Raw genomic sequence first — 22,736 nt, 5'->3', positions numbered from 1 at the left:
TGCTATCAAAGAGTGCATTTTAATGAAAATTATTCGCTATAAAATTAGCATATCAATAAATTGGTGAGTACAGTTAAGAAATTACTTCACGTTTGATATTCATCTTCTCCATGCAACTGCTAGACTTATAGTAAAATTATGTTGGATTTGTTATGTCTGAAAATAAACAAGATTTTAGTCTCTTTGAAAATTTTGAGTTTTGCAAGGGCTGAAAAAGCTGTTATGGTACATATTACTTTGAACAAGTTCCAATAGTGTTATTTTGAATTACAATGAGTTTGACAGTAGTATAATACCTTCCACCTCAAACATTCTGCTTTGCCACACAGATATACAAGGGAGGTGATTTTCCTGTTCAAATTGTCAACATGATATACCAAGGGACTACTTGAATGTTCATAGAACAAGCTAAAATCTGTCAGTGCTCAGACCATTTAGAAATATAACCACAGAGTTTTAAGGAATGCTTCATCGGTGTTGCTAAGCAAGTGTTTTATTTAAAAGAGTGAATTCATCTGTCCGTCCGTCCAGATCGACAAATACAGGTTAAAGTGATGCCAGTGTATCTACTAGCTAATCCTTGCATTAGAAAGTAGTTTCATACATTGAACTTTACACATAAGTAGACCTGCTGAGGTCAGATGATAAGTCCAAGATTAGTGTAAATGTTCGGTAATAAATTCTCTCAGAATAGACTGTTACATTAAACACATTGTCTAATAATGACTTATAAGACAAATTTTGCTTTTCTCTACAATGAGGATCCACATTTATGTTTTTCAGTTGTTTAGGAGGATCCAACAGCATGTCAACATGTGCTGCAGGTACAGCCAACCCAAGCGCTGGATCCTCCTCCTCTAGTGCTTGTGTGGCCTGTAATTCTGACGAGATCAGTGCTGCAGGGGCATCTGCCTGTACAAAATGTCCAGCGGGATTTAGCTGTTCTTCTCTGACCACCCAATCAGCATGCGGTGCCCAAACTTACTCACTGGAAGGGGAGACAACTTGTACTTCTTGTCCTGCTGGATCAATATGTCCAACTACAAACCAGGCTCCACAGGTCAACATGTTCAGCAGTTGAAATCAGTTTGTTCTTCACAGTTTCAATTATTGTAAGTCACATAAAATATCATGAAGTTCTAATGGGTTTTTTTAATGTGTTAATCTAGGACTGCCCTGCTGGTAAAGAACCGAATGCCGGACAGACGGCGTGTACAGACTGTTCATCAGGAAGCTACAGTTCTGTCTCAGACACTTCATGTCAAACATGTCCTATAGGTAAAACTGAAAAAAGATTTAACTTTCAAACTATCTCTTTGTTCACAATAGAAATAAGTAATGTGTTCAGCTGTGAATATTTAAAGCAGTGACAAATGTAGAATCAAAGTGATGAAACATTCATTAGGAATCCATTGAGGAATTAGAATATACGTTTAGATATTTTAAGTTGATATTCTTGAATCATTGAATGGAAGTGACAGGATTTTACTGTCCGCTAGTACATTTGTACTGGTCATCTGTGTAACTCAATATCTTTCAGGATCCAAATGCCCCACAAGCGGCATGACTGCCCACATTGTATGTCCATCAGGAGAGTACCAGACAAGCAGTGGTCAGACTTCCTGTTCAGCATGTTCAACTGGACATGAGTGTTCGAATCCCACCGTGGCTCCTGTTCAGTGTGGTGCTGGTTTCTACGCTCCCTCCAATTCTGTCAACTGTACACCATGTGCAGCAGGTAAAAAAATAATTCATTGATAGAATATTTGTTAATTAGTCATTTGAAGTACGTTTGATGTTTACAGTGTGGTAAATATTTATTCGTTTGAGGTATAGTGCAGAGGCATGACTTATCTGATGACAATATATTGTGACTTTGTTCATTACTAATGTGTCTCTAGATTTACAGGAATAACTGTTTATAATAATAATGCAAGAATTATTTCAGCAAGCATTTTACATGGTTTAAACAGGCACATTTAGCAACACTACAGGTTCCAGTTCATGTTCTGAGTGTCCAGTGGGCAAAGATTGCTCCAACCCGGCCCTGACTCCCACAGATTGCCCTACAGGGACCTATAGTGCCCTGAATGTGTCTGCCTGTACTCCATGTCCTGCAGGGCATTACAGCACTGCAGGGTCAGGCAGTTGTACAGTTTGCCCTGGTGGCAAGAATTGCTCTAGTAGTGTTGGTGTTCCATCTGATTGTCCAGAAATGACCTACAGCACTGTGGGCAGTGGTGGCTGTACGGCTTGTAGTCCAGGTGTGCATTGAAAAAATATTACTTTCATTGTCAAAAAAATCAAAGTGGACATCAACATTTTCTGCATCTTTCCATCACGTAGTGTAAAGTTGATTATTTTCTTGCTTTTTATTAACACGTTTCATTGAAAAACTGCAAGCTAAGAATATTCTCTTGAGGAATGAATGATAGTGTAAAACTTTGGTTTATTTAAATGTTATTCTCCATTTGTGCTGACCAATGATAGGATACTACAGTACAGCTGGATCTGGGAGCTGTACAATCTGTCCATCAGGGAAATCGTGTCAAACAGCCACACCTAGCCACTGTCCCCCAGGATCCTACAGTGGGGAAGGAGATGGGATGTGCACAAACTGTGCTGTAGGATATTACAGCAGTGGTGTCGGTGCTTCCTCCTGCACAGTGTGTGGTGCAGGAATGTCTTGTAACACCAACTCCAGCCAGCCTTGTAGTGCGGGTACATTCGGTGTAGAGGGAGAGATGAGCTGTCGGCCGTGTCCGAGTGGTCAGTACAGCGAGTCTGGGGCCAGTAACTGTAGTGTATGTCCTGGTGGTAAAGACTGCAACAGTTCAGTAGGTGTTCCCTCCGAGTGTTTGGCTGGTCAGTACAGTGTACAGGGAGATGCTGGATGTACCAACTGTCCCACAGGTATCCATTGTACACACAGGGAGTTATGCATGTAGCGGGGCTTGTGTTGTTGAAGAACAGTGTTTGCTTGTGACTGTCCATGTTCTTTTTCATTCCTCACTGGTGAAAATGGTTTGGACTCTATGTTTCCTTTCCATTTGTGTGTCCATTGTCAATCAGTCTGTCTGTTTTTGTTTACTGAAAATCTAATGGATAGCACAGAACACTTAATGCCATCTTTTTTGATTTCTGGTCTATTGGTTAGATGCCGTGCATCTCCATGGAATCTATTACATAAGCCTATATACATCCGTCTTCATAAAAAAGAATATTTTGTGCCCACAACATAATACATATTTCTGATAATATTCTTAAAAGTTTTAATGTTTGGGTTATTAAATCTATGTAATCCATTTGAATCACTATTTGAATCAGACACGGAAAATGCTCTTTTGTTTGATTTGAATTTGAATGTTATCATCCACTAAGCAGTGCTTTTTAAGACACGGAAGGAATAAGATTATGATAAGTTTAATCGATTTGAGATTGCATGGACAGTAAATGAAGGCACGTACTGCACTTTGGTATACTTGTCATTTTGTTATCTTTGTTGCAAGGAAAGACACGAAACATTGAAATACAAATTATTGATTGTTTTTAAAGATTTCTATTATCAATACTTGATGTTTGAAAAACATTATTACATGGTCACTATCTGTATGCTTATGTTCATATCATTTCAAGAATATACTTGAATTAATCGTGTATTTTATTGTTGCTAGTTGAAAACAAATATTATCTACTTCAGAATTCAAATTTGGATGTTACAGGCACATTTAGCAATACTGCAGGCTCCAGTTCATGTTCTGAGTGTCCAGTGGGCAAAGATTGCTCCAACCCGGCCCTGACTCCCACAGATTGCCCTGCAGGGACCTATAGTGCCCTGAATGTGTCTGCCTGTACTCCATGTCCTGCAGGGCATTACAGCACTGCAGGGTCAGGCAGTTGTACAGTTTGCCCTGGTGGCAAGAATTGCTCTAGTAGTGTTGGTGTTCCATCTGATTGTCCAGAAATGACCTACAGCACTGTGGGCAGTGGTGGCTGTACGGCTTGTAGTCCAGGTGTGCATTGAAAAAATATTAATGTCATTGTCAAAAAAATCAAAGTGGATATCAACATTTTCTGCATCTTTCCAACACCTAGTGTAAAGTTCCTGATTATTTTCTTGCTTTTTATGAACACGTTTCATTGAATAACTTCAAGCTAGAAATATTTTCTTGAGGAATGAATGATAATGTAAGACTGTATTTAAATGTTGTTCTCCATTTGTGCTGACCAATGATAGGATACTACAGTGCAGCTGGATCTGGGAGCTGTACAATCTGTCCATCAGGGAAATCGTGTCAAACAGCCACACCAAGCAACTGTCCCCCAGGATCCTACAGTGGGGAAGGAGATGGGGTGTGCATAAACTGTGCTGTAGGATATTACAGCAGTGGTGTCGGTGCTTCCTCCTGCACAGTGTGTGGTGCAGGAATGTCTTGTAACACCAACTCCAGCCAGCCTTGTAGTGCGGGTACATTCGGTGTAGAGGGAGAGATGAGCTGTCGGCCGTGTCCGAGTGGTCAGTACAGCGAGTCTGGGGCCAGTAACTGTAGTGTATGTCCTGGTGGTAAAGACTGCAACAGTTCAGTAGGTGTTCCCTCCGAGTGTTTGGCTGGTCAGTACAGTGTACAGGGAGATGCTGGATGTACCAACTGTCCCACAGGTATCCATTGTACACACAGGGAGTCGTGCATGTGCATTGGTGTTGTTTTAGGATTGAATATCTATGCATGCTGAGATGGAAGTTATTAACAGTTATTTTATAATACATACTTCAATGTATTTATAGGAATCCTGATTTATGGTCACAGAAGTTATGTAACTCACTCCTATATGTTATACTTGTATACATGTATATACACCAGGTATTCTTTTTCATATGAATCTTTAAACATTTAATCTCTTCTTGAGTCTTCTGCATGTCATTTATTCGTTCTCACTTGTTGGAGATACCAGTAACACATGGATACAATCAGATGTTGAGTTTCATCCATAAATCTCTATTATTTCTGTAGTACTGATTATATTTCACACGATTTGAAATGCATTGTGGGTTAATGAATGTTATGCATATTGAATTGCATGTATCAGTATAAAGGCAGTGGTCCATGATTGAACACATTGATTAACATATATTTGTATGCATGAATAGAACTTATCAGGTTGTGGTAACTTGGTTGTGGTGTATCAATGTGATAGATTTAAAAGTTGAAGATTATGTTTTTAGCTCCAACAGCTGGAGGTGCCAGAAATACAGAGCAATGAAATTTCTCTATATGTTCAACAATGTCTTTATGTGGGTGGAAATAACTCTCAATGGAGATAATTAAATTTATCAATCATTTTAATTAATTTCTTAACTAATTTTCTATGCTTCAGCATTCTAAAGCATCTCTGATGAAAGGATTTTAGCCATGATGCTTTATATTCGGGGTTTAGTTGATATGAACAAGTCAAACATTGAAATTGTGGAATGATTAAACCTTTTCTAGGGATGTACAGCACTCCAGGTTCCAGTTCATGTTCAGAATGTCCAGTGGGCAAAGATTGCTCCAACCCGGCCCTGACTCCCACAGATTGCCCTGCAGGGACCTATAGTGCCCTGAATGTGTCTGCCTGTACTCCATGTCCTGCAGGGCATTACAGCACTGCAGGGTCAGGCAGTTGTACAGTTTGCCCTGGTGGCAAGAATTGCTCTAGTAGTGTTGGTGTTCCATCTGATTGTCCAGAAATGACCTACAGCACTGTGGGCAGTGGTGGCTGTACGGCTTGTAGTCCAGGTGTGCATTTAAAAAATATTAATGTCATTGTCAAAAAATATCAAAGTGGATATCAACATTTTCTGCATCTGTCCATCACCTAGTGTAAAGTTGATTATTTTCTTGCTTTTTATTAACACGTTTCATTGAAAAACTACAAGCTAAGAATATTCTCTTGAGGAATGAATGATAGTGTAAAACTTTGGTTTATTTAAATGTTATTCTCCATTTGTGCTGACCAATGATAGGATACTACAGTGCAGCTGGATCCGGGAGCTGTACAATCTGTCCATCAGGGAAATCGTGTCAAACAGCCACACCAAGCAACTGTCCCCCAGGATCCTACAGTGGGGAAGGAGATGGGATGTGCACAAACTGTGCTGTAGGATATTACAGCAGTGGTGTCGGTGCTTCCTCCTGCACAGTGTGTGGTGCAGGAATGTCTTGTAACACCAACTCCAGCCAGCCTTGTAGTGCGGGTACATTCGGTGTAGAGGGAGAGATGAGCTGTCGGCCGTGTCCGAGTGGTCAGTACAGCGAGTCTGGGGCCAGTAACTGTAGTGTTTGTCCTGGTGGTAAAGACTGCATCAGTTCAGCAGGTGTTCCCTCCGAGTGTTTGGCTGGTCAGTACAGTGTACAGGGAGATGCTGGATGTACCAACTGTCCCACAGGTATCCATTGTACACACAGAGAGTTATGCATGTGGAGGGCTTGTATGGTGTTTTGTAAATTCATTGGTTGCATGCTGAGAAACTGTAACTAACACCTTATAATAAGATCCATTAATGTCATGGTATTGCATGTGATGTGGTGGTATGTCTGCATGTTGAATTTTTTTTTTTAGTTGTTTAATATTTAGTTATTCCTTAATAGTTAGACACAGTATACCAGTTGTGCATGTATTTGATAATATGTTTAATTATAATATTGTTGTATGTTTTAGTGGTTGTGGAGAACAATGCTGTAAATATATTAGATCTGTACAAACTCTTAATTTTTCAATGTGCTAACACTCTTTTCATAATAATATTGTACATTTCGTCCAATATTTTTACCAGTTAATGTTTGTTGTGAAAGAGATAGGCACACTATGGGAGCTTAATCAGCCATGAATATTAAAGATATTTTCAAAAAAAAATTCCGATGTTTGGCATGTCTGATACATGCATGAAAATCCAAAAATACATGCATGTCATCACATACAAATGTTCTCATTTTTACATTTGAACAAAAAAATCATGAAATGTTAGTATTCTATTGAACAGTTGTACACCATTTGTTGACATGAGTTTTTTTTATTTTGTTTGAGGCCAAAAAGATACCCATAGTTTACCCTGATCTTTGTTGGAGTCCTTATATCTGTACAGATTGGTTCCAAATACAATATATAAATCAAACCTATTTGTAAAGTTTTGTTAATCTTTCTGATATTTTACTTTTTATATTAATAATTATAATGCATGTAGTTTGGAAGCGTTTGTATGGCTGAACAGGGTTTCAGGAAGACGGCCAGGAGTTGTTTAATATTAATAATTATAATACATGTAGTTTGGAAGCATTTGTATGGCTCTACAAGGTTTCAGAAAGAAGGCCAGGAGTTGTTTGATATTAATATCGGTTCTTTTGTTTCAGTTTTGCATCTGCACTCAGGATATTAAGTTGTTTTTTTTTTTGAAAATGTATCAGTTGATAACTATAAAATCCCTTTATTAACAGAATAGGTTTATTTTTTACAGATTACATGTTTATACAATGCATGCCACTTACTGTGCACAGTTAAGCAGTGTTATATAACTAATGAAATGAAATCTTCACGTTCACTTATAGACAAATAGAAATAATAGACTACTGTAGACTGATGATAACCTTGCTGTTCTAGGTTTCTACAGCGCAGCTGGTGCAGTGAGCTGCACACAATGCTCAGCGGGACACTTCTGCTCATCCACCACGGAAACAAATTGTGGTGCCACCAAATACAGCAGTGCAGGAGCCACCTTGTGCAGTGATTGCCCAGCAGGATTTTCGTGTCCAGGTCCCACCACCTCTAGCCCTACTCAGTGTCTGGCTGGGACGTATTCAGGATCAGCAGCCTCCTCCTGTACAAGCTGTGACAAGGGACACCAGTGTCCAGTGAATGGAATGACCGCCCCAGAGGCGTGCGGGAATGGAACGTATGCTCCCTCAGCTGGTGCTACTGCCTGCTCACCCTGTCCTGCTGGTAGGTTTTTCAAATAAGATATATACACGTTAAATTTGATGTTACTTTTCTCCCTTGAGTTTTTGGGGAAAATGTTACTTGTTTAGTTGATACAGTCTTTAGAAAGAGTTTAGTTGACTTAAATGTTTTCATCGTGTGGACAGGCCAGAAATGCACTGATGTAACTGCAGCAGCCATTGACTGTGTGCAAGGAAAGTACAGTCCTGAGGGCTCCTCTTATTGCTACGACTGTCTGGACGGTTGGTATGCAGATTCACTGAAATCAACATCATGTACAGAATGTCCTGCAGGATCAGCATGTCCCACCAAGAACACGGTACCATCATCGTGTGGACCAGGAGAATATAGGTAAACACTCAAAGAAAAACTTATTCACGTACAGATCTATCAAATGGAGGGTAAGACTGAATTAAAAGGACCTACAAGCTCTAGATAAGTGACTATGCCTTTGGAACAAATTTTAAGGAAATCTTTGATAATTTATCTTTTTCTTGAACAGTTCTGCTGGCCAGACATCCTGTACTCAATGTGCTGTGGGGACCTACAAAACAGGAAGTGGAGCAGGCAGCTGTACCGCGTGTGAGGCAGGCTACGAGTGTCCTACAACTACCGCAAGTAAGTTGAAATTGAATTATGCATGTTGTGATTCAAAACCATGACCGATTTCTTCAATTCATTTGTCATGCTTTTGACTGTAGGAACTGCCTGCAACAGTGGTTACTACTCGCTGGGAGGAAACACAGCCTGTATTCCCTGCCCTGGGGGGTATTCATGTGCCAGTACCAGCTCCAGCCCTGTGTTATGTACAGCAGGAAATTATGCCAACAATGCCAGCGCAAGCTGTAAGCCCTGTGCTGCCGGATATTACTGTCCGACAGATAGCATGTCAGAACCCTTGGCTTGTCCGACAGGCTACTACCAAACCAGTACAGGCCAGACCAGTTGTACAGAGTGTGCACAAGGTACGAAAGGGGCAAAATGGAATCTCTTGAGAATAAGGGCTAGGGAAAGTTTAAAGCAAGGGTTTTCTCATCAGTACTACTAAGTACATACTAAACATGCAACTTTACTAACAGGTTACAAATGTTCGAATAAGACTGTAACACAGGAAGCTTGTCCCGTAGGAGAGTATCAAGATGGCAGGGGAATGGAGTCCTGTAAATCTGTAAGTAACAGAAAAAAGATCTTTCTCCTTGTGTGCTGTAAATCAATTTTTATTGTGATAACTTTATTTTGTCATGAATTTTACAAGGTGGGGTTGATATGAAAATAAGGTTGTTGATGAGTATTTTTTCATATGTACATGTATACTAGTGATAAGAAATGGAATATTCACAAAAATTATGTCATGTTAGTGATAGACAATAAATTTACTGATGTGTTTACTGTTTTTGAAATTGTTATTTTGCAGTGTCCCACAGGTTACTATGCTGACACAACAGGAAAAGCGACCTGTACCATTTGTCCCGCTGGGTCCAGCTGTTCTGACCCCACTGTAGCCCCTGTGGCCTGTCCCAGTGGTCAGGTTGGTCAATACATAGTTCAGTATTAGGGTGGATTTGAAAACACATTGCAACATTTGAGGAGTGCTGTGCTCTGTATTGTTGTTGATTGCAACAGTTAAATCACTTGAATGAAGAATTCTGGTACATCTATTACTGGATCAGTGAGAATTAATGGTTTGTCGTCCACTTTCAGTATTCCCTGGCTGGTGCCACGTCCTGTACCACATGTCCAGCTGGATCTGCATGTTTAGCAGGAACTGAGACAGCTTGCACGGTAAGTGCCAGAAAACAAGTATCAGAAAATCTCATTTTTTTTTACCAGTATTATAAAACTACCCCCTAAGCATAAGTCTCTGTTGTGACCAGAAATCTATGTCCGGTATCCAGTACTGGTTTATCATTAGGGTGTTGCATTTTGATTTATGTTTTTCAGAATGGCCAATACACCAATGGAACTCACTGTTTGGACTGTCCAGCGGGAACCTACTGTGCCTCTCCCACTTTGGGCAGTGTGGTTTGTAGTAATGGTCAATACCAGTCCAGCACTGGCCAGACTTCCTGTATTCAGTGCCCCAGTGGTCAATCTTGTCTGGATAAAACAGCCACTCCTGTAGATTGTGCTGCAGGGACTTTCAGCTTGGCTGGACAGGAAACTTGCACGGTAAGACAGTATGTGAAGTATTTTTCGCCCCCCCCCCCCCCCCCCTTTTAAAAAGAGGGGGCATAATGTTTTGTATTTGTCGGTCTGTAAATCAAGTCTTGTTCATTCAATATCTAAAGTACCCTTTGCTTCACAGTTACCAAACTTGGTACAGTATTTGCCCCTAGAGAGTAGATGAACCCTATTGATTTTCAGGTCACAAGGTCAGAGGTAGAGGGTCAAACTGAACTCAGTAAGATTTTGTCCAATGAAAATCCTTGATGGACATCAAACTTGGTAAAATGGTTTATCCTAAGGAGTAGATAAACCTTATTGATTTTAAGGTCAAGGGTCAAACTGGACATAAGATATTGTACACTCAAAATCTTGAGAACATGTTGCTTGACAGACATCAAACTTGGTACATTGATACATTCTAAGGAGTAGATTTAACCCCTATTGATTTTAAGGTCACAAAGTAAAAGGTCAATGGTCAAACTACTCTGGACATAAGATATTGCCCACTCAGTATCTTGAGAATCCTTTGCTTGGGAGACTTGGTACATTGGTTTCCCCTGAAGAGTAGATGACTCCCATTGATTTTCAAGTCATAAGGTCAAAGATCATGACTCAAATGACTAGATATTTGGAAATATCTGCTCAGAGTCTTGAGAGATCAAACTTATAATTATGGTTGGCCCTGACTAGTAGATAACTTATATTTTTCATTATCATTGCAGACAATCCAAATGCAAAGTTTATTCTTTTCAATATTGCCATGGGGGGGGGGGGGGGGGGGGGGGGGGGGGGGGGGGGGGGGGGGGGGGCGGCATATATGTTTATAAAACATTTCTTGTTTATTCAAAAACTTTGTGACATTACTTTGTAATTACTAGATGTATACAAGATATAAAACTTTGAGTTTACTCCTGGTCTTGTCTAAGTGAAAATTGAACTTCAGCAAAAGTAGAGGTTGTGCACTGTGTGTCATAATGGATATGTAGATGGTTAAACATGTGCTTTTGATAATTATAACCAAAAGATGTGATATATGACCCCCCCCCCCCCCCCCCCCTCTAGTCTGTGAGAAATTTATGTAAATGTGTTGGTTTGTAGATTTCTTTCTTTTTTAAAACTGCATGAATTTCTGATTTTCTTTTCTTTAGGCGTGCCCCAATGGTTACTACAGTAGTGTTAAGGCTGGCTCCTGTTCTCAATGCCCAGGTGGACAAAAATGTTTCGATGGATCAAACTTCATAAGCCCAACTAACTGCAATTCAGGGTACTACAGTGCTTTGGGACAGACGGAATGTACAACCTGTGGACCAGGTAGATCATAAAATATCATTTAGCTGTGTTGAAATGGTTGTTGTATTTTTTCTTTAGGATTGTGCCAGATGAAATACATCATTTCACACATACCTGTACAGATATGTTGTAACTCATAGATTTTTAAGTTCTGATTATTGAAAGATTTACTGATGATTCTTTAGGATATACCAGCAGCGCAGGGGCCTCTGCCTGTTCTCAGTGTTCAGCCGGATTTCAGTGTCTGGATCCAACAACTCCAGTTGCATGTTCATCAGGGTATTACAGTCTCTCTGGAAAGGCAAGAATTTGCTAAAACTTAAATGATATTGTCATTCGTGTCTTGGAGGTATTTTCCTCTAGAATCATAGCAAATGACAAATATGGCAGTCTGCTATATCATATTCACTATTGGTTAAATAGAAATCCTTTGCTTGTTCAATGTCTAGATATCTTCATATAGGAAGCCATGTTTATGTCACAAAGAGGCATGCTTTGCATGGAAAGTTTTTCATTTTACAAAATATGATAACAGAGTTCCACCCTCCTGTAACGTCATAAGATTTCGGAAAGTCAATGATTTAATAAGATTTATGCATGACAGGAACATGAATTTTGTTGGAGTCTTTTTTCAATAGTTATTATAAAAAATCTTCCTAACCATAAAATATTTCAGAAGTCAAAGTTATATATGAATAATCAATTATGTTTCAAAATTTTGATTCCAAGGGCAATATAACTCTGTTTTCATTATATTATTTATCAAGTCCATTATACGATAGATTTACTTTATTTTTCACAAACATTTTATATATTTTTTAAGAAACAGTTTCATGAAATTGTTATGAATATTATTATACCATTTTAAGCAGTTCTTGTGAAATTTTGATAATTCTGTTTAAGGAAAATTGCAATTTTCTGATGTTGATACATGTATATGTGTGCTAATTGATAAAAAAATTATTAATACCGCAACATACTTATTTCATCATTTTTATTTGTTACTAAGATATATTATTTGAAGAATCAACAATCAAATATAAGATTGAACCTGTAATGCTAGAGGGATGGAATTACCATAAGGAAAAATATATCTGGATTATCTGTATCACAGTTGATATTTAAATGATGAAAGCATGGGATAATTTCTGTTTTAATGTATTCCATATCTTTAAAATAGCAAGATGTTATTCTAAGTTATTTGACCTTTCACCTTTTCCATATTGAATTTCATTATCATTCATATTCATGATTCTTTCCTACAGACAACTTCGTGTACCCAATGTCCAGCCGGATTTTCCTGTAGTGCGAACAATGTTTCCCCTGTGCCCTGTCCCAGTGGGACTTACTCCAGTGCTGGACAAACATCCTGTACATCGTGTCCTGCGGGTCAGTCCTGTGACTCGGGCTCACCCACCAGCTGCGGAACGGGATATTACAGTCCTTCAGTAAGGAATCATTTTTGGTGTGAGAAACATGTGCTAGATTTACTGATTTCCATGCAGTGTACAGTAAAAATAAAAATATAGAAGCTCAGTGTATAGATGTACATGTATCAAATTATCATGATAAAAATTCTGTAGCATGTTGATAAATATACCATAACATTAAAAATACTGTTTCTAGTGGTAGGTTATTTTTATGTAAACACTTGGTGAAGATTCTGTGTTGTATTATAGGGTTCTGGATGCAGTATTTGCCCGGCGGGTTCCGAGTGCAGTGGTAGCACAGCAACTCTGTGTAGTTCCGGATACTACAGTCTGGCTGGAGAGATGAACTGCACAAAATGTCCAGCTGGCAAAATGTGTCCTTTCCCCTCCATTTCCCCCATCAACTGTCCCAGCGGGACACACACTCAGAACCTGGAGGGGCAGACCACGTGCACCGACTGTCAGGCAGGATTTTATTGCCCAGCTAATGCGTAAGTTTGAACTTTTGTAAAAGTTACTTGAGCAGATTACCACTGCATGAAAGTCTGTCTTTTGAGTGTTTGTAATATTTTTAAAATCATGACATGTTCATGTTTGACAGATAAAATATTGCAGACACATGTACATTTAATTTTTTTTCATGAGAAATAAAAATCAATCATATATTCTATTTAATACAGACCAGACCAGACTGCATGTGCTGCTGGAGAATATTCCTTGGTAAAATCCACTTCCTGTACAACTTGTCCAGCTGGTTATTCTTGTGCTACCACTTCTGCTGCCCCTGTTGTGTGTGCAGCAGGCACCTACTCACTAGGGGGCACTACCAGTTGTTCAAACTGTGATCCAGGTTATGCCTGTCCATCCACGTCATCTCTTACCAACAAATATCAGTGTCCTTCAGGTAAAATTAGAAATATGGAACAGGCATAGTAACTAAGTCAGTGCAAGTCAACATAATACTGGTAAAGTGATTTTTGTAAGATAGTGAAATGCATGCAATCTTAATCCATGTTTGTCTTTGTTTGAGTATGATTTAATTAAGATTGATTTCAGTGAAGTTAAACTCAGATCACCTGTTTAGTAAGGATTATTTTATTGTAGGGAGTTATTCCACTGGTTCCCAGTCCTCCTGCACCCTCTGTCCTGCCGGTAAAGCTTGTCCAGATACAACAGCAAGCACCCAGAATACATGTGGGACTGGAGAGTATGCGTTTGCAGGATCTGCTACTTGCACTGCATGTCCAGCTGGCTGGGAGTGTCCAAATGTGGACGGAAGTCAGAATGCCCAGTGTCTGCCTGGTACCTACTCAATAGGAAGTCAGATATCCTGTACCCAGTGTCCAGCTGGTCAGGCCTGCCCTCTAACAAACAGTGCCTCCAGCATCACCTGCAGCGCAGGCTCGTATGCGGTAGCTGGAAGCACCAGCTGTACAGTGTGCCCACCTGGATATGAATGTCCGTCTACCACAACTGCCACAGAGAATATATGCACCGATGGTACTTACAGTGATGGAGGGAAAGCTGCCTGTGTGACATGCACCGCGGGTTATGAGTGTCCGACTATTTATGATAGTTACTCTGTGGTATGTGCTGCTGGCTATTATTCCCTAGCTGGAGCCAAGGCATGCACTGTATGTCCAGCTGGGGATGAGTGCTCTTCCACGACAGCGGCAGGAACAGGATGTACAACTGGGTATTACAGTCTGGGTGGACAGACCTCCTGCACTCAATGCCCTGCTGGATACTACTGTGCCAATAATAACCAGAAACCAGTCATATGTGCTGTTGGAAAATACAGTGCTGCAGGAGCTACTACTTGCACTGACTGTGATGCTGGGTTTTTCTGTCCTGCTGGAAGTACTCGGAAAGACCCCCCTACAGCCATCTGTTCATTGGGATACTATTGCACAGCAGGGGCAACAGTTGAAACACCTTGTGATATGGGAACCTATGGTTCAACAGAGGGACTTACAGCAGCAACAGACTGTCCGGACTGCCCTCAAGGATTTTATTGTCCTGCAGGAACAGCTGGTGTTCCAACCAACAGTCTTCTGTGTCCAAGAGGACATTATTGCCCAACTAAAACTGGTGATTACAAGGCCACTCCATGTCCACATGGCAAGTTCTACAATAATCTTGGAGCAGTTGTTGCAACTGAATGTATTGATTGTCCTGCAGGAAGGTACTGCCCGCCAGGTACTGATGATCCCATGTATGATGGTTATATTTGCCCCCGAGGATCTTATTGCCCCCAAGGCTCGGGAACAGCTCCAATAAATTGCCCAGCAGGCAAATACACAGAGGAAGAAGGAGCAATTGGATTGCAGAGCTGCAAGTCTTGCCCTGCTGGACATTACTGTGAAGCTGGAACACACACACCAACTGGATGTAGTCCAGGGACGTTTAATGAATACACAGAGAGGGGAGCATCTACTGACTGCCAACCGTGTATTGCAGGACAAGCCTGTACTAAACATGGCCTGGCAAAACCAGACTATCCATGTTCTCCTGGATATTATTGTCCTGGGGGAAACCATTTACCAAACCAACCAGAGTATGCCTGTCCAGCTGGTACGTTTACTGACTTCAAGAACCTGACCGCACAATCTCAGTGTGAGACCTGCAGATCCACTAAGGCCTGCCTTGTCGGAACAGGTGGACAGCAAAAACCGCCGGTTCCTTGTGGCCAGGGCCACTTCTGTCCGGATGGTACAGCTTCACCAACCCAGTACCCTTGTCCTGCAGGAACCTACACCAACCTGACCAATCTCTACAAGGTGGAACAGTGCACTGTGTGTCCCCGGGGCTGGTACTGTTTGGAGGGGTCGGCCACACCCACTGGTCTGTGTGACAAGGGGCATTGGTGTCCAGATGGTAAGATTCAAAAATCAATTGTAGAATTAGAAATTAATCTCCGTTACAAATTTCCTTCAAATGAATATATTTAAACTGGCAGACAAATTCTAAATCTCTTTAGTTTTCCTGAAATCTTTTGTGATAGATTCGTATTACCAACATAGAAATATTATATTCCTTGGTCACGTTTTACTCACTGCATATTGTAGTTGCTTTAGGAAGATCTATGAAAAACAAAATACACAATGATCAGAAGCAACTGTATTCGGTGCTCGATATTATGTGATCTGAGAGTGAAAGTGTTAAGAGTGAAACGGAATGACGTGTATTACATGTTTTCTGTTTTTATTTCTGTTCTAATATGCTTTTGTTTTAAACTTTGAATTCTTTTTTTAAAATATATATACATACTCAGTCTATTAGAATTCTCAGTTTGTGGTTATAGATTTCTTAGTAATTCAATTAATTAATCTACTGAGGACTCAACATACTTTAAAGATAAATACATGTATAGATAAGATAAGATAAGTTTATTCCAATTTTGGGCCCAGAGGGCATAATAGTAAGACAGTTTATAAAGAAGGAAATTCAAAAAAGAAAGAAAGTTTACAACATTAACTACAGGTTACATAGACTGCAAACTGCATGTGGATGCAGCATGTTGGGGAAACAAGTACATACATATATGAATTGCTAATCATGTGTATACACAAGTAAATGGACAGTATTAGTATTATACCAACATATGAATAATAAACTATAATGATTTTTGCAGTTTTAAAGCATCACTTCTTTTTCTGAAAGTTTGCACTAAATATTCACTCAATTTGACAATTACTGGTTTGTCTTCATTAATCATCAACCAAGTAAATTTGTCCTTATTTGTTAGATAGATAAAATTTTATGTAATGTGGATATAATTTACCAAAGTAAAGTGTGTATATATATATATATATATATGTATAAAGCACTAAAAATGACCAACGACACGAACAACAGTGTTTGTATCGTTGGTCATATTTAGTGCTTTTTATATCCTTATTCATTTGACCTCGCATCCACTATGAGATTCGACACTTCGGATGTTGAGTGTTGTTTGAATATATATAATGTATTTTCAAGTAATGTATTGATGTGTCGTATTCATTCATGCTTTTTAACATTAAAATGTAGTCACTACACACTATACTTAAATCATGTATTACATGTAACTAACCAGTAGAATTATCCTAGACATTAATTGTTGTGTAACTAACGACTTTAACCATATACCTGTATTATCCTGTAATGTTCCACTATTTGTAGTGGGAGCCAGTGAGTATTATATCCATCAGTCATTGTTGTCAGATTTCCATGGTAACAGTATTCCCCAAATCATGTGACATAGCATAAAACCAGCATGAGTTTTGGGGGAGGGGAATTTCTAAAGATACATGTGCCTTGTGCAATTGTTGATGCTCATTCCTCCATGTTTGCATGCTTATTTTAAGTTGTCCAACCTGATGGAATCTACGGGAACCCTCTGTATTTTATGTATATCTCCTTCAAGTTTACCTCTGTTGTTTGCAGAACTATGGACTGTGTTTAGAAGCTGTGCTTTAGAAGAAAATGACAAAAAGTTATTTTATAATCTGAAATATACATTATTAAGTGGTATACGGTATACTAGGTAAAGTGAATGATGCTATAATTATTACATACAAATGGATCAGTTTTGCTTAAAACCTTAATAATGGTAGTCAATGTGTGAAAAAACCCATTTGTTTTTAATGTGAAATACTGCATAAATCCTCCAACCGATGTTAAAAGCTAATTCATGTAAGGTATAAAGGCATGCATGCATGATTTCGATGTACAATTTGAATAAATCTGTATGCTAAAGTTAATGTTATTTTCATCAATGCATAAAATAAATACCCCCTGTTATGTGCAGGTACCCCAAGTGCCACCTCCAATCCATGCCATGCCGGGTCCTACAGTAACAAGACTGGGAACACGGCCTGGGAGCAGTGTGACGATTGTCCAGAGGGTCACTACTGTCCACAGGCCTCAGTACTGCCCACTGCCTGCCCAGCGTAAGTTCTCACTCTTTATTCATCATCATATTTTTATAAGTAACCATTTGCAAAATCTTTAGCTATTCTCTTGCGTGGGTGGAAAGATCTCGATAAATCAAAGCAAAATGAGAGGTTTCAGGTTTCTCTGTTATAAGCAGTCTGAAAATGAATTTGCTCCTTGATAAACAGACGACATGAACCAATGTGAGGTGAATTTTAAAATGCTTCTGTTTATTGCAGTGGTAAATATAATGATCAGATCAAAGGAGAGAACATCACTTATTGTGTGGACTGTACTGCTGGGTACTATTGTCCTGGGACTGGGAATGTAAACCCCATTATATGTGACAAGGGGAACTACTCTGACAGTGGAGCCTCAGCCTGTACCACATGTGAGGCAGGATATTACTGTGATCTGAATGCCACCAGTATGACCTACATGTACAGTGATCGGATATGTCCAGCTGGTCTGGAGTGTCCACCAGGGATGACCAAGGCTCCTAATCTTGTCCAAGACAAATGTCGAAAAGGTCACTACTGTCCAAAGGGAGATGTTAATCCCTACCCAGTTCCTTGTCCGAATGGAACATTTAATGCTGAGTATGGTCTGAAACAGGTGTCTGAGTGTCAGCAGTGTACACCTGGAATGTACTGTATTCCTGAGGGGTTGTCTGCCCCTGCAGGGGATTGTCCCGGAGGATATTACTGCCCTCTTGGTACAGCTGCACCAGAGTCCTACCCTTGCCCCATTGGATTTTACAGAAATGGATCAGCTAAGGAGTCATTCCAGGACTGTGCCGAGTGTATATCTGGTTATTATTGTGACAGAGAGGGGCTAGCTATTCCCATTGATTGCCCAGCGGGTTCTTTCTGTGTTAGTGGAAGCACCTTCCCACAACCCTGCGCACTGGGAACATACAGCAATTCTACAGGTCTGCGTAGAAGTACTGACTGCACCCCGTGCCCCGGGGGTTACTTCTGTGACGGTATTGGACGAACTGCTCCGACAGACGTGTGTGATCCTGGATTCTACTGTAGAGAAAAAGCCTACTCCTCGGCTCCACCAGATGGCCTCACTGGAGGACTTTGCCCTGCTGGAGGATACTGTCCAGCTGGGTCTGCCACTCCTTCTGCATGTCCTGTTGGGGAGTACAGTAAAAGTGCTGGAGCCAAGACTAAATTTGACTGTATTCCATGCGATCCTGGATATTACTGTGCTGGTTCTAGTAGCACTGCAGCCTCATCCTTGTGTGCAGCAGGATTTTATTGTACAGGTGGATCAGGAGTCCCAACCCAGTATTCCACACCAGCTGGTCACTATACCAAAGAGGGGGCCTTCAAGCCAGAACCCTGCCCAGCCGGTCAGTTCCAGCTTGCCGAACAGTCTTCACAATGCGACCTATGCAGTCAAGGATACTACTGTAATGGGACTGGTACAGTTGATCAGATTCTCTGTCCCCGAGGATACTATTGTCCTGAGGGCAGCAGCTATCCTACACCTTGTCCTCGAGGTACGTTCTTGAAGGACACAGGGAAGTACGAGGAGAACCACTGTGATCCGTGCACCACTGGGTATGCCTGTGATTCTGTGGGACTTCCTGATGCTGTGACGCAGTGCTCTGCTGGTCACTACTGTACGTTAGGATCTAACATGACTGATCCCATTGGACAAACATTTGGTGACCTCTGTCCTCCTGGATACTACTGCCCTGAAGGTACAGGAGATTATCAGCATTTCCCTTGTGCAAATGGAACATACAGTGCTTACACAGGTGAGTACGACTACCTTCACAGATCAGTTGTAAAAACTACTAAATTTCAAAGTCAAGAAGGAAATGAAAGATACATGTAATCCATTAATAAATTAATTGTAAAATCTACTAAATTCAAAGTTGGAAGAAATTGATATGGCTTTCAAAGTCAAGAAGAAAATGAAAGATAATCCACCCACTACTGTATATAGTTTGATTTTATGCTTTGATAGAGGGTATTATTAGTTATTTATTGGTTAATATGGGGCATACAGAAATATGTTGAGTTATAAGAGTTCTATTTGGGGGAGGTGACAATCATTTGTTAAATGTTGCTAATATAGACTTTATTCATGTAGGAAACATGGGAGAGAGTAACTGCACTGCCTGTGACGGAGGTAAGGCGTGTGTCGGTCCAGGTTTGACTGCCCCCAACAGGAACTGTACTGCTGGGTACTACTGTAAATCGGGGGCCTATTCGGACACACCCATGGATGGAGGAGCTACAGGTGACCCCTGCACGAAGGGTCACTACTGCCCCGAGGGAACTAGCACCCCATTAGCCTGTCCAGCAGGGTCCTACATGAACACCACAGGGTACTCCTACTGTTTCGACTGCCCAGCAGGGTATTTCTGTGTTTCAGGAGAGGTGGACCCACTGAGATGCCCCAGGGGTAGATATTGTCCTGGCAACACCACAGCTGACCAGCCTCCATGTCCTACAGGCACATACAACCCTGATTATGGTCAGTATGAGAAACAATACATGTGGTAAAAAATATTTTCCTAAAATTAATTTGTTTGCAAGTAATTTTTATAGCACGATCATATTCCATTACACAATACCAATCTTCTGTTACTTACTGTACAGCAGGGTTTTTTTTGGTGGCTGTAAAATTTGGCAAATTTTGGAGATAGGGTTATGCCAATAATTTTGACTGAACATTGTTTTAGCAACATTTTTTGCCAAAATTAGCACTCCACCCCACTCCAAAACCTGCTATGCTGCATCAGTTTTTAAAAAATATCAGCATATTACCCGGTGAAAGTAATACAGAAAATTAAACAATTGTACAGTAGTACCAGTAGGTCAAATATATATTGTACTGTCTATATCATAGTTTTATAAACAGGGGTAAAACTTCTGTGTATAAACATGCTTAGAAAAATTTGTGACACATTATTTTTAGGAATGACCCAGGAATCTAACTGCCTGCCTTGTTCTGGAGGATTCTATTGTTACAAACTTGGTGCCATTAATTTCGACTTCAGTTTGAATGACACAGGAACAGGGCAATGTGCTGCAGGCTACTACTGCAAGTCAGGTACATTATGAGACTTCATCACTTGATCATTAACCACATTTCAATTTATGATGGAAGGAAGGCATTTTGTAATGAATTAAAACTTTTGACATGATACATTATCTCTGCATGATTCTGACAAAATCTTTTGATATATAAGTGGAGCAATTTGAGGGTTTTTGTGCTTTTAATAGGTGTAAATGTCAGCACCCCCACCGCTGCCACTACGAGTGGTATAGGAGGTCCCTGTCCACCGGGCTTCTACTGTCCAGTACAGACAGAGGACCCACTACCTTGTCCCAACGGAACTTACAGAGATGTACCTCAGGGAGAGAAGAAAGATGACTGCTTGCCATGTAAGCTGGGACACTACTGTGGATCAGAGAATCTGACTGACTCTACGGGACCATGTGCCCAAGGATTCTACTGCCTCAGAGGAAACAATGTGCCTACTCCACTTGGTAAGTACAAAGTACATGCAGTTTAGGTGGAGAATATTTTGAACACTGAAGGTTTTTTAGCCGAGTTGCAACGAAGTTGAACTAGGCTATTGGTTTGGTGATGTGGGCGGGTTGGCGGGCAGGCGGTTGGGCGTCAACAATTGGTTTCCAGATGATAACTCAAAAAGTTTGCAATCTAATCAAATGAAACTTTAATATATTATTGGGTACCAGGTAAGGAAGACCCCTATTAAATTTGGAGAAAAATGGTCAAAGGTCAAGGTCACAGTGACCGAATATAGAATGAAAATTTCAGAAATATTTGGTTTCTGGATGATAACTCAGAAAGTTTAAATCCGAATCAAATGATACTTTAAAATATTGTTATGTACCAGGTAAGGAAGACCCCTATTGATTTTGGAGAAAATAGGTCAAAGGTCAAGGTCACAGTGACTGAAAATAGATTTAAAATTCCAAAAATTTTGGTTTCAGGAGGATAACTCGAAATTTTTTAAATTTGAATCGAATGAAACTTGGATATATTGTTGGATACCAGCAAAACAAGGCCCCTATTGATTTTGGAGAAAAAAGGTCAAAGGTCAAGGTCACAGTGACCGAAAATAGATTGAAAACTTCAGACAAATATGGTTTCTGGACAGTAACTCGAAAAGTTTAAAACTGAAATTAGTTCTTCACAATTATAAATATGCCACATCATTCCTGACTTTACAATGTATCCCATGCAACTTGGCTCATGCACCCCTGGGTGCATATATTGATTTTTGAATTAGATCTTGGTAGTCATAACTTGTATGTCTCAATTTGCAATTGAATAACACAAAACCATTTCTGAAAACTGAATTGAAAAACTCAATATTTTTGAGGAAAGTATTGAAGAATGTACAGTGCATTATAACTGAATATGATGTTAGGTTTGTGTTATGTTCAGTGTTATTTTCATTGTTATTTAAATAGGAGATGAGCCAGATATAGGGGGACCTTGTCCAGTATCCCGATACTGTCCTGAGGGTACGTCCACTCCCCTGGGCTGTCCTGCAGGAACATATAACAATCTGACCGGGCAGTGGAACTGTACGGAGTGTCCAGCCAGCTACTACTGTAACGAAAATACAACCTCCTTTGAAACGTTCCTTTGTCCCACTGGATATTACTGTCCCAATGGAACCAAGCATGCATATGAATATCCGTGTCCCAAGGGAACGTACCGTGACACAGCGATGGGACAGAGCGAGTCCGATTGCCTCCCTTGTACGGGTGGTAACTACTGTGGAACACAGGGCCTCAGTGCTGTGTCGGGACAGTGTTCAGCAGGTGGGTGGTTTGACGAAGTTTTAGTGTATGTTCTGTATGTACAACAGTTTAAAAGTTCAATTTGATTAGCGTTAAACAGGTATAACACACTAGAGAAAATTGTTATGAATGGAAAGTAGAGGATATGTACAGTTGT

General features: G+C 40.2%; 1 protein-coding gene across 1 annotated transcript in view; it reads left to right on the top strand.

The window, feature by feature from the left end:
• LOC125650954 (uncharacterized) overlaps window positions 1–22,736 on the top strand; it is a 102,870-nt gene that overhangs the window by 21,859 nt on the left and 58,275 nt on the right. Inside the window, exons 3-29 of the mRNA XM_056166866.1 lie at window positions 784–1,060; window positions 1,170–1,278; window positions 1,541–1,738; window positions 3,723–4,013; window positions 4,238–4,660; window positions 5,490–5,777; window positions 6,005–6,427; window positions 7,636–7,974; window positions 8,118–8,322; window positions 8,474–8,589; window positions 8,673–8,936; window positions 9,051–9,139; window positions 9,386–9,499; window positions 9,673–9,753; window positions 9,913–10,140; window positions 11,286–11,448; window positions 11,613–11,728; window positions 12,693–12,875; window positions 13,107–13,348; window positions 13,538–13,761; window positions 13,962–15,734; window positions 17,650–17,791; window positions 18,014–19,545; window positions 19,884–20,270; window positions 20,715–20,849; window positions 21,023–21,289; window positions 22,244–22,600. Of these exons, the coding sequence (XP_056022841.1) occupies window positions 784–1,060; window positions 1,170–1,278; window positions 1,541–1,738; window positions 3,723–4,013; window positions 4,238–4,660; window positions 5,490–5,777; window positions 6,005–6,427; window positions 7,636–7,974; window positions 8,118–8,322; window positions 8,474–8,589; window positions 8,673–8,936; window positions 9,051–9,139; window positions 9,386–9,499; window positions 9,673–9,753; window positions 9,913–10,140; window positions 11,286–11,448; window positions 11,613–11,728; window positions 12,693–12,875; window positions 13,107–13,348; window positions 13,538–13,761; window positions 13,962–15,734; window positions 17,650–17,791; window positions 18,014–19,545; window positions 19,884–20,270; window positions 20,715–20,849; window positions 21,023–21,289; window positions 22,244–22,600 (8,966 nt within the window). The remainder of the gene's footprint in view (window positions 1–783; window positions 1,061–1,169; window positions 1,279–1,540; window positions 1,739–3,722; window positions 4,014–4,237; window positions 4,661–5,489; window positions 5,778–6,004; window positions 6,428–7,635; window positions 7,975–8,117; window positions 8,323–8,473; window positions 8,590–8,672; window positions 8,937–9,050; window positions 9,140–9,385; window positions 9,500–9,672; window positions 9,754–9,912; window positions 10,141–11,285; window positions 11,449–11,612; window positions 11,729–12,692; window positions 12,876–13,106; window positions 13,349–13,537; window positions 13,762–13,961; window positions 15,735–17,649; window positions 17,792–18,013; window positions 19,546–19,883; window positions 20,271–20,714; window positions 20,850–21,022; window positions 21,290–22,243; window positions 22,601–22,736) is intronic.

The sequence above is a fragment of the Ostrea edulis genome, chromosome 5 (assembly GCF_947568905.1).
Source record: "Ostrea edulis chromosome 5, xbOstEdul1.1, whole genome shotgun sequence".
In the NCBI taxonomy this organism is placed as follows: Eukaryota; Metazoa; Mollusca; class Bivalvia; order Ostreida; family Ostreidae; genus Ostrea; species Ostrea edulis.
This window is presented reverse-complemented; position numbering and strand designations above follow the sequence as displayed.